This window comes from Amblyomma mixtum, chromosome 3 (genome assembly GCF_055824585.1).
Source record: "Amblyomma mixtum isolate Tamu chromosome 3, ASM5582458v1, whole genome shotgun sequence".
Classification (NCBI taxonomy): domain Eukaryota; kingdom Metazoa; phylum Arthropoda; class Arachnida; order Ixodida; family Ixodidae; genus Amblyomma; species Amblyomma mixtum.
In genome coordinates this window covers 253,153,871-253,169,220 of record NC_143014.1, presented here as the reverse complement: position 1 = coordinate 253,169,220, position 15,350 = coordinate 253,153,871, and the positions used below count along the sequence as shown (strand labels likewise).

The 15,350-nt window shown below is 46.9% G+C and overlaps 1 protein-coding gene across 1 annotated transcript in view; it reads right to left on the bottom strand.

Annotated features, from left to right (window-relative positions):
* The window catches only part of LOC149354388 (nose resistant to fluoxetine protein 6-like), a 49,058-nt gene that overhangs the window by 9,054 nt on the left and 24,654 nt on the right, over positions 1–15,350 (bottom strand). The window contains exon 5 of the mRNA XM_089577498.1: positions 13,606–13,795. Coding sequence (XP_089433624.1) covers positions 13,606–13,795 — 190 coding nt within the window. The remainder of the gene's footprint in view (positions 1–13,605; positions 13,796–15,350) is intronic.

Sequence of the window (15,350 nt, the reverse complement as noted above, 5' to 3'; positions counted from 1 at the left end):
AGGAAGCCTTCAGGAGCAGATCGTCGATGACTTCAATAGGTTACACACCGAGGCCTGTGAGTAACGTCACCGTGTTGTGCTTCAGTGGTTACCCGCTCACTGTGGCCTCGCAGGCAATGATCGTGCTGACGGTGCAGCAAGATCGGCGCATGGCGACACCTCCTTGCTTCTACCGATACCCTTTTCTCGTAGTGATGGCGCGAGACTTCTCGCTACTAAAGCCTGGCAGACGCAACGCTCTTTGTGGTGTGATCCGCGGCGTCAATACAGACCCCTCTTTCGCATCGACCCCGTTTGTGAATTCCGCATGCCCCGGAATTTAAATAGACGTGACTGTAATTGCCTGCACTGAATTCGCCTGGACGTTGCCTTTACTAAATTCTATCTTTATAAAATTGGTGTATCAAGTAGCTGTCTGTGCCCGACATGTGGTGTGCGCGAAGATATTCAACACTTGATCTGCCACTGCCAAATCTTTAATACTCATCGCAAGACACTGTTAGGTGCTTTAGGACTTCGTCAGGACGACCCCGTGCACCTGGAGCATGTCCTTGGGCCCTGGACTGATGCGACTTCGGCTGAGCGAGGGACAAAAGCTTTCTTAGTTTTTTTAAGGGACACGTGTTTAGTGGACATACTTTGATAGTCATCTAAGGGACACGGTTTTAGTGGACATACTTTGATAATCATTGTGTGTGTGAGAGTGCGTGAGTGTTGAGTATGTTTGATGTCACCTTTTTTTATCTCTTTTTCTCTCTCTCTTTCACCCTCTTCTTTCATTCTCATCTGGAGTAGCATGCCAGGCCTATAACCAGGCAGATCTCTCTATTATCCATTAAAGTCTCTCTCTCTTCTTCGAATTGGAGGGACCAGCAAGAATCTGGTTTGAGAATGAGGACGCTAGCCTTACGAACTGGGAAACCTTCAAGGAGCAGCTTCTGAGGACTTTCACAAACCTCGTGCGAAAGGAGAGAGCCCAGCAGCTGCTACAGTTTCGCATATAAAACCCAAACGACACCGTTGCAGTGTACACTGAGGAGATGAATCGTCTCTTCCGACGTGCGGACGCAAACATCAAGTAAGAAGAAAAGGGAAAGCTGCTTATGCGAGGCGTTAAAGAGCAACTCTTTGCCGGCCTCGTCCGCGACCCACCGAAAAGCGTCGCGGAATTAGTAGAAGAAGTATCCACCATGGAAAAAACTCTTGATGCCATAGCCCGCCAGTATGACCGCCAGCAGCGCATTTTCTCAGGAAGCTGCCCGGACACCGCTAACAACGATAACCTGCGGGAGGTTATACGTTAAGTTGTGCGAGGAGAGCTCCGACGATTGCTGCCAAGGAACGCAGCCACAGCTTACATCGCTCACTGACGTTATCCGGGACGAGGTTCAACAGGCCTTGGGTGTGACGGCGACAACCACGCAGCCTCTGGAGCCCCCAGCCATGACTTACGCCGCAGCAGTGCGCCATCCTGCACCTCGACGACGGGACCCAAGCCCCTATCGCACTAAGCCAGCTGCGTTGAACCGCCGCCCTCTCGCCCCAACCCGGCGATCGTACGAGCGTTGCACACGGCCGAGGAAAAGCGACGAGTGGACAACTCCCGACCAGTGCCGCCCACTATGCTTCCACTGTGGCGAAGCCGGTCACATCCTCTGGCACTGCCCATGCAGAAGAATGGGCACCCAAGGGTTCTCTTACGACGCCCCACGACCCCGTCCCTGCCAGCGACCAGCCGAATTCGAGGAGTTTTTACGTCGGGAAGAATGCTCACCGCCGAGCCCCCTATCACGTTCCCCGTCGCCATCGTCACCGCGCTCTGTATCTCTTAAACGAGGCTACGCCGTGCGTGGACACTCCCCCAAGGTTAAGCGGAATAAAGCGGAATCTGGAGGTGAGGTTGCTTCTAAGCGCAAGATTAAAAATCCTCCATCGACGAAAACGCAAGACCATGCCTCAACTACAACGACAACTACGAGGGCAACACCGACGATGACGACGACGCGGCCAGACTTGAAGCTTTTACCGCTGCCCAGAGAAGTAACGTCGGAGTACGCCCACCGCAGCCTCACTACTCGACGAAGCCGAGATTGGACACCGAAGACAACGGGCAATACGATAAACTGAACAAGTGACCTTGAAATTACGGTCGACGGTCACGCGGTTACTGCCTTTGTCGACACGGGAGCTGACTATTCTGTCATGAGCGGGCCTCTCGCTGCGCGACTCACGGAAGTAACAACTTGGAATGACCCGATGATCCGCACCGCAGGTGGTAACCTGATTACGCGTCACGACGCTGCACCGCGAGAGTTACAGTAAATGGAAGAAACTATGCTGCAACCTTCCTAGTCCTACAGCAATGCTCGCGAGATGCGGTTTTGTGAACGGACTTCCTGAATGAATATCGGGCGATCATCGATCTGCGGCCAATGTCGATCAAGCTTTACACAGATAAAGCCATACCTGCTGCGACGAGCGCGCTGATCACGTTGTCTTAAACATCCTCGACGAAGCATTGAACGTCCCGCCCCGATCAAGTGTCCTCGCCTGCATAGGTACTGGAGACATCGAAACTGCCGAAGGCGTCCTCGAGGGGAACACCCAGTTACTCCTTGATCGACGACTGGGCGTGGCAAGGGGAGTCGCCCAAATCCGAAATACCCAAGCCCAGGTGCTGCTAACCAGCTTCACCGAAGAATACCGGCATTTAAACAAAGGTACAACGATTGCTTTTCTCGACGAGCTGGCAGACATCAGAGACAAATTTGCCCTACCTGACAACCCATAGAACCACCTGACCAAGGCCATCAACCCACGTTTTTATGCGAACCCAGCATTACCCCGGAGCAGACAAGACCAAATATGCAGTCTTCTTCAAAGGTACAGAGATTCCTACTCATCAGCATCGAATGGGCAACGAACTCGGCTTGCCAAGCACACAGCATTGTCACAGACGAACACGCCGACCACTGCGGCAGGGCCCCTACCACGTATCGCCGCTAGAACGCCAAGTTATCCGCAAGCAAGTTGAGGAAATGCTTCGTGACAACGTCAGCCAGCCATTGCGGAGTTCCTGGGCAGCACCAGTCGTCCTAATGAAAAATAAAGACGGCGCCCTTCGCTTTTGCGTCGATTACCGCCTCCTGAACAGCAACCCCCTTCCCCGCATCGACGACACATGGGACCGGCTGTGCAACGCTAAGTACTTCTCATCGACGGACCTGAAGAGCGGCTACTGGCAAATTGAAGGCGGCTACAGAAATCGCGAGAAGACTGCGTTCATCACACCCGACGGACTCTTCGAGTTTAAAGTGATGCCATTCGGCCTCTGCCCTGCGCCAGCGACGTTCCAGCCAGTAATGGATACGGTGGACGCAGGCTTTAAGAGGCAAATTTGTCTAGTCTTCTTAGATCACGTTCTTGTCTTCTCCTCAAGCTTTGAAGACCACCTCAGAAGGCTTCGGATAGTGCTGGAAACAATCAAGTCTTCAGGCCTAACACTGAAACCACAGAAGTGCCACTTCGACTACGAGGAGCTGCTGTTCCTTGGTCACGTCGTAAGCAAGGATGGAGTTCGCCCAGACACCCGGAAGACGGCTGCGATCGCAGAGTTTCCACAGCGTAATGACAGGAAAGGTGTCCGCAGGTTTCTTGGATTGTGCGCTTATTACTGGCGATTCGTCGAGAACTTTTCGCGCATCGCTGAACCTTTGACCCAACTTACCAAGGCTGACGTGCCTTTCAAACGGGAAACGCCGCAAGTGGAAGGTTTCAAAGAGCTGAAGCGCCAATTACAGTCCCCTCCCCTCCTCTGATGGGGCACTGTGATGAAAATGTCGAAACCGAAATTCATACCGATGCAAGCAGTGCGGGCTTACAAGCGGTCCTCGTTTTGAAAAATGGTAGACAGGAGAAAGTTATCGCGTACGCTAGCCGTTCGCTGTCAAAAGCCGAAGCCAACTATTCGACGGCCGAGAGAGAATGTCTCACCATTTTTTAGGCCACGTCGAAATTTCGCCCCTCCCTGTGCGGACGAACATTCAAGGTTGTGAGCGATCACCGCGCTCTGTGCTGGCTAGCCAATTTGAAAGATCCATCCGGCCGCCTTGCTCGTTGGGGTCTGCGTCTTCATGAATTCGACATAGCTGCAGTCTACAAATCTGGCCGCAAGCATTCCGACGCAGACTGCTTGTCGCTGCCCCCGCCGACGCAGCACCCGAAGAGAAAGACGACGACGCTTTCTTAGGAGCGGTAAGCGCCAGCAGTTTGATGCATTCAAATTTGCACATAAAGCCGTCGTCCCATCTTCGATCTCCCAGCTAACAGGACCCCTTTCGTTGCGTCGTCCAATCTGTCAGCAATCTATTAATTCTCCTTTTCCTCTAAAGCTCCTAATCCTTCCAACAGTTCACCGCCTGTGTCTTGGCCACTCCCCCGTAGTGGGTATGTGCCATTCTACTTGAGGCCAACCAACCAACCAACCAACCAGTTTCGCGCAGCAGCAGCGCTCGGATCCTGACCTGCGAAGCCTAGTTGATTATCTGAAAGGCAAGACCGCATCGCCTCCCCGAAGGTTCAAGCGCCAATTGCCGTCCTTCGCCTTTCACAATAATGTCCTCGTGAAGAACTTCGCGCCCAACAGGACAACGCATCTTCTTGCCGTGCCTAAAAATTTTAGGGAAGAAATTATGCAAGCATGTCATAATGAGCCGACTGCGGGGCATCTCGGGATTGCTCGTACGTTGCACCGCATCCAAGAGAAGTACTATTGGCCGCGGCTAGCTGCTGACGTTTCCCATTGGATGAAAACTTTCCGTGAGTGTCAGCGTCGCAAAACGCCTCCGACTAGACCAGCCGGACTCCTGAACCCCATACTACCTCCAACTAAGCCCTTTCAGCAAATAGGGATGGACCTCCTCGGCCCCTTTCCGACTTCATCACCTGGTAACAAGTGGATCATCGTGGCCACCGACTACATGACTCGCTACGCCTTAGCAAAAGCGTTGCCTAGTGGTACCGCAACACAAGTCAGAAAATTTTTCGTCGAACGAATTCTGCTCCGACACGGCGCCCCCGAAGTGTTCATAACAGACACAGGAACGGTTGTTTACAGTAGACCTGACGCAAGCCATCTTAAACCAGAGTCAGACAAGCCATCAGAAGACAACTGCCTATCATCCGCAAACCAACGGACTCACTGAGGTTCCGAACAAAACCATCGCAGACATGTTTTTCATGTACATCATCGCTGAACACAAGACGTGGGACATCATTCTGCCCTTCGTGATCTTCGCCTATAACACTGCCGTCCATGAGACAACCAGGTCTACCCATTCTAGCTTGTATATCGCAGGAAGCCCACGACAACACTCGACGAAATGCTCCCGCACTTTTCAGACGAAGACAACCCCGACGTTGCCCCCTACCTCCATGGCACCGAGGAATCCCGAAGACTATCGCGGCTTCGCATTAAAGCAACATAGCATAGTGGGCGAGTTGGTATTGCATCTTTAAGGAACGAAACAGCGCAACTAAAACGAAGGACCAAGAAAAAGAGAGACACGAACACGCGCTGACTTACAACTGACTGTTTTAATCGGAAAACCACATATAAATATAAACCACATATCTCTAATCGCTGCGTCACAGGCTCACGTCGTCATCGCAAACCACTAACATAAAAAGAAAGGAAAAACCATTGGCGAAAGGTAAGCACCTACAGGCTCCCACGCTTTTCCAACAGATATATCTCGCGCTTAGACAAGGCTATCGAAGTGCTGCTCACACATGAGTCACCTTCTGTGCAGATATGATACGTATGATACCATAAAGAACAACTGGTACGGGAAGTAGTAGAGGCGTATCATGTGGGTCGCATTCCTTCTAATATTTTTTTTATGCGTAATTTTCTGCTATGTGCTTTGTATTTCTCACTTACCTGTTCTGTGCCCACCCCTAAAAATGGGATGCATTAACAAAGTAAAATTACTCCTGAAGAAGATGGGTCTTCCGATCGAAACGTCGAGTCGAATAAATATGTTTCCTTTAACGAAGCGTATACTTCGCTATATATATATATATATATATATATATATATATATATATATATATATATATATATATATATATATATATAGAAGAAGGGGTCACAACCTTGCAATTATCTTAATTTAATACCGACAGTTTCGGACGGAGGACCGTCCTTATATATATTGGTTTGGTTTATGGGGTTTAATGTCCCAAAGCGACTAAGGCTATGAGAGACGCCGTAGTGGAGGGCTCCGGAAATTTCGACCACCTGGGGTTCTTTAACGTGCACTGACATCGCACAGTACACGGGCCTCTAGAATTTCTCCTCCAAAGAAATTCTAGCCGCCGCGGCCGGGATCGAACCCGCGTCTTTTGGGTCAGCAGCCGAGCACCATAGCCGCTGAGCCACCGCGGCGGCGTCCTTATATATATATATATATATATATATATATATATATATATATATATATATATATATAGGGAAGGGGAAGCTCAGGGAAGCTCATATATAGGGAAGCTCAGAGGTAGAGCACCGGACGCGTAATTCGGAGGTCGTGGGTTCGGATCCCACCGGCGGCACATGGTTGTTTTTTCTTCTGCTTTTCTAATCAATTTTCTTTCAGCGATAACATATTCAGTAATATTCTAAATTGATCAACACCACAAAATAAATAATTAAAAAAAAAAAAAAAATCCCCTGTGCCCCTTGGTTTCTGTGGCTGTTGGCTTCTGTCATATATATATATATATATATATATATATATATATATATATATATATATATATATATATATATATATATATACACTGCGAAGAAAAACTTTCTCTGCTGCTCTTTATAACTTTCTCCCCTGCTCTAAACCCCCATCTCCCCCTTTTTTTTCCTTCTCTTCCCCCTCTTTTTTGCCCCCCCCCCCTCCTTGTAAACCCACGTGCAATACCTTCATACTCAGTGCTGATGAATGCCGGCTTCTGGTCGAAACGTCAACCAAATAAATGTTTCGAAATGAAGCGATTCTCCTCCTTTTACTTAACTTATATATATCTATACACCACCATACGCACGCGCACACGCGCAACGCGGGGCTGGCACGCACGGCGCTCCGCTGTCCGACGCACCACTGCCGATACGCCGAGTTCCAAAAATCCCTCGACAGTGTGGTGTGCACATCACAACAGTGCACTTCCAACCCAATGCGTAGCCCATCGAAACAATATATATATATATATATATATATATATATATATATATATATATATATATATATATATATATATATATATATATATATATATATATATATATATATATATATATTGGGTGCGTACTATTCCAACAGATAACTGGCTTGAATGTCTTAGCAATATTTGGGGCTGAAAAGAAGAAAAGTGTCTTTGACGACAGCTTGGGACTAATTTGTTTGTTTCGATGGGCTACGCATTGGGTTTGAAGTGTACTACTGTGATGTGCACACCAAACCATCGAGGGATTTTTGGAACGCGGCGTGTCGGAAGTGATGCGTCGGACAGCGGAGTGCCGTGCGTGCCAGCCCCGCGTTGCGCGTGTGCGCATGCGTATGGTGTGCGCGAGGCAGGCACGAGGAGCAGAGGGCTGACGTGTCAGCAAAGCGAGGTGTAAGGGAAGACACCGCACCACAAGTCTAGTCATTCAAGCGTCGAAGTGACAGCTGTCGGAAGTTGGGTCCGTGCTGCCGATGACTTCCTTTGAATCATCGACGCAAGACCATTGAGCCCCATTCAAGCGTCGAAGTGGCAGTCGTCACACTTCGGGTCTGTGCTGCCGTGGACTGCCCTTGAATCAACGACGCAGGCCTACTGCGTCCCTTTCGAGTTCGGAAGTGGCAGCAGATTGATTGAGGGTCCTTGCTGCCGAGGCTTCCTTGGATAGGCTGCACAAGCCTACGGTGTGTTGGAACGCCGTTGACAGGACCTGGCTACGGTTTTCCTGCTGCAGCTGCCCAGTTCTTGGGGGCGGCTGACAGGAGTTCGTCAGCGTCTACCGCGTTCATCTTCGTTCCTCACCTCCTGGCTCTCTACCACCGCTTCCCTGTACGTAACGCCAGCGACGCATTGCAAGTCGCCAACCCGCGTCCTTGCTACCTGCAAGGCATTCCCGCTCCACCTGGGGCGCTTTGTATCCGATGAACTCTCTCCTTTTCATCCGTAGTGTTGTACGCGTGTCTAGTGTGTGTTCTCCTTGGTGTGTTCGTTTCTTTCATTGGCTCCTTTCCTTTTAAAGAATACTCACGGCCTCGTTTTGTTTTGTTTGATTCGTTTGTTTTTCTTCTTCGAACCTAAACGCAAAAGCGTTCCGCTCCAGCCATCGGGGACGCGTCACCACAATTCGCGACAACTACTGCCTACTGTTCATACTGAAAACTGCGCAAAAAAACGAAGACACAGAACGAGAAGGCACGACACGGGCGCAGACTATCAGCTGAATTTTTATTCACATGAAGAGGCCTATATAAGTATCTTCTGCCCACAGTGAGACAAGCACAAAAACACAACAACCGCGAAAATCAACCCAAAACACAATCACCCACTATCCCTTCGCGTGCACCGTGATGCAACCGTCAATTACACTTCCAAAAAACTGCGCACAAACAAAACCACGACAACCTTAACGGTCACGCTGATATCACGTGTTTTTGTGCTTGTCTCACTGTGGGCAGAATATACTTATATAGGCCTCTTCACGTGAATAAAAATTCAGTTGATAGTTTGCGCCCGTATCGTGCCTTCTCGTTCTGTGTCTTCGTTTTTTTTTGCGCAGTTTTCAGTATGAATTCTTACCAACTAGCCCAGTTTACCGTTATTATTGCCTACTCTTGTATGACTTTCAACAAATTTTAATCCTTTATTTCTTCTATACAGTACTCAGGAGCTGTATTACTACAATCGAACCAGAAAGCCACGACCTAAGTCAGCGACACCATGCGTGATCGCCCTAGAAAAGCTCTCGTAAAATAATGAACTCTTTGTTTTGATCCAGCAGTATTATCAGGCAAACGAGTAGGGTAGCCTACGTACGAAAAATTCCATTATTCCCTGCATGGACCGCTGAGGTGACAGAAGCGTAGTGTTAGAAACGAGAGCTGTAGTTACCTTGGTTTAAAGGTGGCGCGCTGATACCAGAGGTATGCCTACAACCGATGAGCGCCGCAGAATGGTGGCGCCCATTTCTCTGCTCTATTTTTCTTGATGACCCAAACCGGACAGCAGTTATAACGCAAGCAGTATGGTCACTGCTGCGCAACAAGTTGTCAAGGGGTGCAACTACGTGAACTAGGAGAAAACTTGGCCGGTTACTTAATGAGACAGTAATTTCTTTGAACCATCGGTTTCCATCTTTTTTTTTATTCGACAAATGCCCATTGCGCTGCGGCTTAAAACGGAGGATGAGGATGTTTTACATGAAATTATCGGAATTAATGCGATTCATTTGCACGAAGAAACCGACAACGCTAGCGTTTGGCGTCAGTTTTTCGGAACCATAGGCTGTAAAACCTGAAGGCAATGACTCTGGCTAATTCTCATCTGTACCTCAGTCTTGGTGTGTTGTTTCAAATAATTGTTTATTTTCTGCGTTTTGTCAATTTCACACATCACACTTCTATGCATGCCTGATTTTTGTTAGTTTCTTCACTGTGGACTCGATATGCCCAAGTTAGGAGACTTTGTTCTGTCCTCCACCCCTCCCGTACACCAGGTACACAGTAGGCAGTAATAGTTAAAGGACAAACAAATCCTCATTAAGTTAGAACATAATCATCCTCACGGCGTTAAATGGAACAAAACAGGGTTAGTATACACTTTAGAGAGAGGGATAGTGCTAAGTACAATATTGCGTTATTCGTGCTAGGCTTAACGTTTGCTTGCAATCATGAAGACAAAATTAGGAGTAGACTAACTCTACCTCTGTATATCTTATTCTTATATGTATTGCCGACTGCCCCAATCAGCGTCTCTTGATGAGTACACTGTCGTCTACACTCGTTAAATCTGCTGGTCCACAACCGTTCTCCTTAGTTCTTTTGAGACATAAGTATTTCCTTAATTTCTTATAGCATTTATTCCATTTTTTGCATAAAACGTGATCAGTGGTATCGATGACAGACAACCCTACCTTAGTCCTTCTGAATCCATTCTAAAGTTTTTCCAATGTCTCATAACTTTCTACTCGAGCCAGCAGCGTGAAATTTGTCGCCTTCATTCCCAGCCTGTAAATGAGCAACATTGTCATAATTCCCCGGAAGGATTTAATAGTTTATATCCTTTTTCATATTAAGTGCTCATTGGTTATGGCGCTGGATGCTGGGCCGAAAGACGCGGGTTCGATCCCGGCCGCAGCGGCCGAAGTTCGATGTGAGCGAAATTTTATAGGCATGTGTACTATGCGATGTTAGTGCACCTTAAAGAACCTCAGGTGGTCGAAATTTCTAGAGCCCTCCACTAAGGCGTCCCCCATAGCCTAGTTCCTTTGGGACGTTAAATACCCATAAACCAAGCCAACCTTTTCAATAGTAAATGAAATACATTTTAACCTTTTATCACTTGATTCGCATATCTATTATTATTTTTCGAGTTAACAACACTTCTTTACTATATGGCCAGATGGATTAGCGAGCCCAAATAGAATTTCCATTAACTTTTATGCTGTGCCGTGAAGAATTTTCCCTCCACCTTCACAGTGAAAGGTACAACAGCAGCAGGATGAATTTTCTACATTGTCTCTTTTTCACGTGCCTTCAACCCGGTGTGTTGATAATAGCCTATTGCGAAGATACCACGAAGTCTATCACAGCACGAACAACCTGAACATTTATGTTCTTTTACCTATGATAAATGCGTCGGTGCGACGTACAACCTCGCCTTTTACAAACACGTTTTGCTATGTGTCCTTCTTCAATCGGCAGTCATAGCCACACTGTGAAGAAATACCGCAAGCGGTGAGACATAAAAACCTGATACTGTGGGCGGGTCTTGCGCTAAACAAGTTACTGAGAGCACTGAGTAGCCGCGCGAAGCAATCATGGCGTATTCAAATCAGCAACACGGAGGATCTCTTCGAAACCGCGTAGGAGCAAGATGTCTAGGGAGTCTGGTAACCATATCGTTGCGATGAAAGCAGAACTCTGAATCTGAATCGAAATCGCAATTTGAACTACGCTTTTCAGCCTTGCGGAACAAGAAAACTTGCTTCGGATTGCCGATTCGAATACCATGGTAAGGGAACGTGGTTTCACCTATTGCAGCTTCTGGTGCCATGTCTAGCCATTCGTACAGAGGACAACGCTTTGTATTTACTCGGCGATGGAGTCTGTGTTCAGTGCCGCGTCGTCCATTACAGAAGGAACAAGGTGGCAGCAACGAACTTCAACACAAGCCTATAGGAACTAATGATGGAGCGATAGTCGCTTTTTTTGGATGAAATCTCGAGAGATAGCCGGCAAGTTTTTCATTTTATCTTAAAGCGTCAGACTATTACGACTTCTCACAACTACTTGCCGGCCGCATCGACGGCCAGAACTCTGACTTCCGCCTGAGAAATGCTAAGCTTTCATAGTGTTCTTTATCATAGAAAGAACGCGTATGTCGAGAAGGTGGGAGAACTGCCAGTGGGAATTAGTACAAGCTGGGGCGTATGAACGAGCAATGGTGTGTGCGCAGCCGTCAGTATGTTGGCGGCATTTTTTGGAATGATTAGGTTTCATGCATTCAGCTGGGAATTCTGCACATTAAGAAAAACAAATCTTAGTGTGGAAGAGATTCCAGTAGAGTAGACATAGCCTCCTCTCAGTTTCCTTCCTCATTCCCAATAAAGGTGCAGGTACAGGTGCTAATCGCTGAGTGTAGCAAGTTCGGGAAATGTCATGAGCCATACGCTTAGTACTTTTCCAGAAAGACGAAGCCAACAGAATCCTTACTGTTGGCCCCGCCTTCCACTGTGCAAGCCTGTGTTTAAACACTGTCTTCTTAATCAGGAGAGTGCGGAATCAGAAAAGTGCGATTGACGGGAAACAAATGTGTCCAACCTTCTTGGACAAAACTTTTGAATATTGAAAAACTGTAGGATGCTGGTATAAAAATACGGAAGGTAATGGCTTATTCTTGCGACATGTAGCAAAATCTTTTTTTTTTTTACAGTGTCTGCATCGCTCGCATCGAGCAATTAAGGCTGCCATAGAAGAACATAGAGAAACGCTTTTGACGGTACCAAAAACGTTAATAGCAAAAAAATTGAAGCCTGCCGACGGGAGATCTCTTGACGTATTGATTGTTGAAGTGAAATGTTATAGTGTATGAAAAAATTGCACTCATAAACTCTTTCGCGTTCAAAAATGCCTTTGTTCACAACTGTTGGGTGTGCTATGTTTCCGTCGTTCAGTTTTTGCTCGTCATTACCTTTTAACTTAGCAATTACAGAACTTTCGAGTTGGAAGGTTTCCTGAAGTAAGCTTTGCGTTTGCAAACTTTTGATGCCTTAGTTAACTTAAAAACATCCTAAATCTGTAATTAAAACTGAACATCATTTTGTGTTCGCATGCCGCTTCGTGACATCTTCCACCTCTGCGCCGCGTTCATCTTCCACGCTGGTTTCCTGCTTCTTCTTGTGCTATTCTCCACGACCGTCGCTCTCCATTCTGGTGCGAGTTTTCAACGAAGACATTAAACCACTTTCGTCAGGCTATTCTCCCGATACGATGCAGCAGAAAGGCTTCCTGGGAAGTCCTTGGAGAGGTCGCTTTAAAGCTTGCCTCTTTTTTTTACACCACTTTATTAGAACCCATTACACCTCTACGTCACGCTCTAAAAGACTTAAGCCAATAAAAACAATAGTGCACATACGCGTGTGCAGACACAGACACACGCACACATACACACACATTTTTTTTCACGTCCTACAGTACTCTCTCATGAGAAAACAATAGCTAAAGATTTAAAGGACTTGCTATATCTACGGTTAGTCTGCATTTTCTGGGTCATTTTTTTCATTAAGCCCTTTACGCGATCCGTTGTAGTCCAGTAGTACGACTAATGAAGCGTTTGCATAATTTTCTTTCAACACGTTGTTCCTAGAGCATCTTGTGAGGCCGCTGTGCTCCATACCGCGACCGGCTTTGCATCACTTTCAAAATACCGTTAAAATCTGGTAGGCCGTTCTAACTACTTCCATTTCTACATTACTAATGCAATAAAGGGTAATACTGCTATTGCTGCCAGCATTAGTAATGGTACATTGCACTTTCTTTTTTTTTATTTCTTTCCAGTGTTTATTTCTGCAAGGTGGCTGCCCACGTGCCACATGGTAAGACTAATCAAGAGATAAAGTCGAAGATACTCCGCTCTGAAAGGCGTAAATATGGGCTACCGCTTGAAGATGCAGCTAAGCTTGGCCCAGAAGTGATATACTCTTCTTCGCTGAGTATCTTCAACAGCCTCATAGGTAAACTGAATTGAATGTCAGAAAATGGCAACTGCGTATTTTGTCCTGTGCCTTCTCTGACGGCGCAGTGTCTATGGGACCAACAATGGCTTGGCACTCACCGCCTCTTCTGGTCGAGAAGGCGAAAGCACTCCACGAGAGCGAGAAAGACCAGGCGATCTTGTCACCGAGGGCGAACGCCACTTTGGCCCAGTAGCCTTCCGGGGCTTCGCCGCGGTTCCAATCGTACTTGTTGAACACGCACGCCAGGCAGCAAGCAGTCGACATGCACCACAGCACGATTGCTGTCCTCTGAAAGGTCAAGGGGAAACAAGAACACATTCACTGAAATGGCTCTAGAACTGTACGCAGATGAGCTGACCAACAGCAGACCTCTTTGAATTGGGTTCTGGTTCGTTCGACAGTTATAAATGCCTTGGCGTGATATTCCCGTTTAATACGACCTGGGAACAACATCCGTCTATATAACGAACAAACCGGCACGAATAACTGCTATTATAGGTAGGATTAGAAATTTCTTGTCGATACATATAAAAATTATGTAATATAACACATTTTTCTGCTCAAACCTTAATTATTATCATTTATTTTGGGGAGAAGCCTGTTTCTCAAACTTACAGCGCATTGAATTCCTGCAGAAGAAGTACAGTCTAGCGCAATTTGAAGGTTATCGCGCGAGCGTCGACCGGCCCAGCGTTCCGGGCGCCTAGCGGCCGGTTTTGGAACAATGAAATTTACGATTTCCTGTTCTTCTCTCCGTCGTTCGCTGTTCCATGCTAAAACCATCACCCCCGTGACGAAATCACTGTCTTTTCTTTTTATTCTAATCTTTCCATTCTTTGCGATCAAGTGTGGACTTGGTTACCTCGTATCTTCGCGGACGATAGCAAAATTGGTAGGAAAAATCTGGTAAGCCAGGTGATCCTTGGCACGGCTTCATTTGAAAGACTTTCTGAGTTGCAAAGAATATACCATCACAACATCGCCTCGTCAAGCTGTTTTTGTTCGGCAATGAAATTTCGCAAAAGATTTTTGCAGAATGGTATAACCGCGGCAGCTTCGTAGATGCAGCTTCGTAGCGTCCAGTTCCAATAGCACAGAGGAATACGTCGCGCGCATTACCATTTCTGCCTGTTCCATGAAGCAAAAAAATTAAAAATCTACTTCCCCAGAAGGGAGTGGCGGCGGCTTAAAGAACAGCAAAGAGAGTAAGGAAAGCTGGCCTGATACCTCCCTCGTCCCGGCAGATGATTCTGGGCCATGGCGCGGTTCCTGTTCTGGTCGGCGCTCGCGCGGTAACCTTCAAATCGCACTAGACTGTCCTTCCGGCACATCTACAATAAAACATGTGGATCAACTACCAGAAATATCTTTTGTCAGTCTCGCATATTACAGATATTTCACCTATATAAATACCATCTCACAGTGAAATTTATATCTGAGGGGCAGAAAAACATATCTAGTCTTCAAATTCTCGCCCCACTTCACAGTAAAACAGCGCATTATCCAACACGATCTCCATCAGAATGGTATATGCGTACGACTCGCCTCAGTTCCGGTAAACAACAGCTTTGCTATATGCTACATTCAGTGCTCAATAATTGCCTAATGAATGACACAAATATATATCGCAAAATTCAGTGTTTGTATTGTTCGATGTGTGATATGTAGCTGCGTAATTTCTCTTCTACTGACCTACTGTAATTTTTTCTCTTTCTCATTTGTCATCGCACTAGTTTTTGTGTAATTCCTCCAGTGTGTGCTATCTCGTGTAATCTTCATTCATATTATCTGCCCGCTGCTGTTAAAACGACTGGGTTAGCGGGACAGTCAAGCTGCCAAAGAG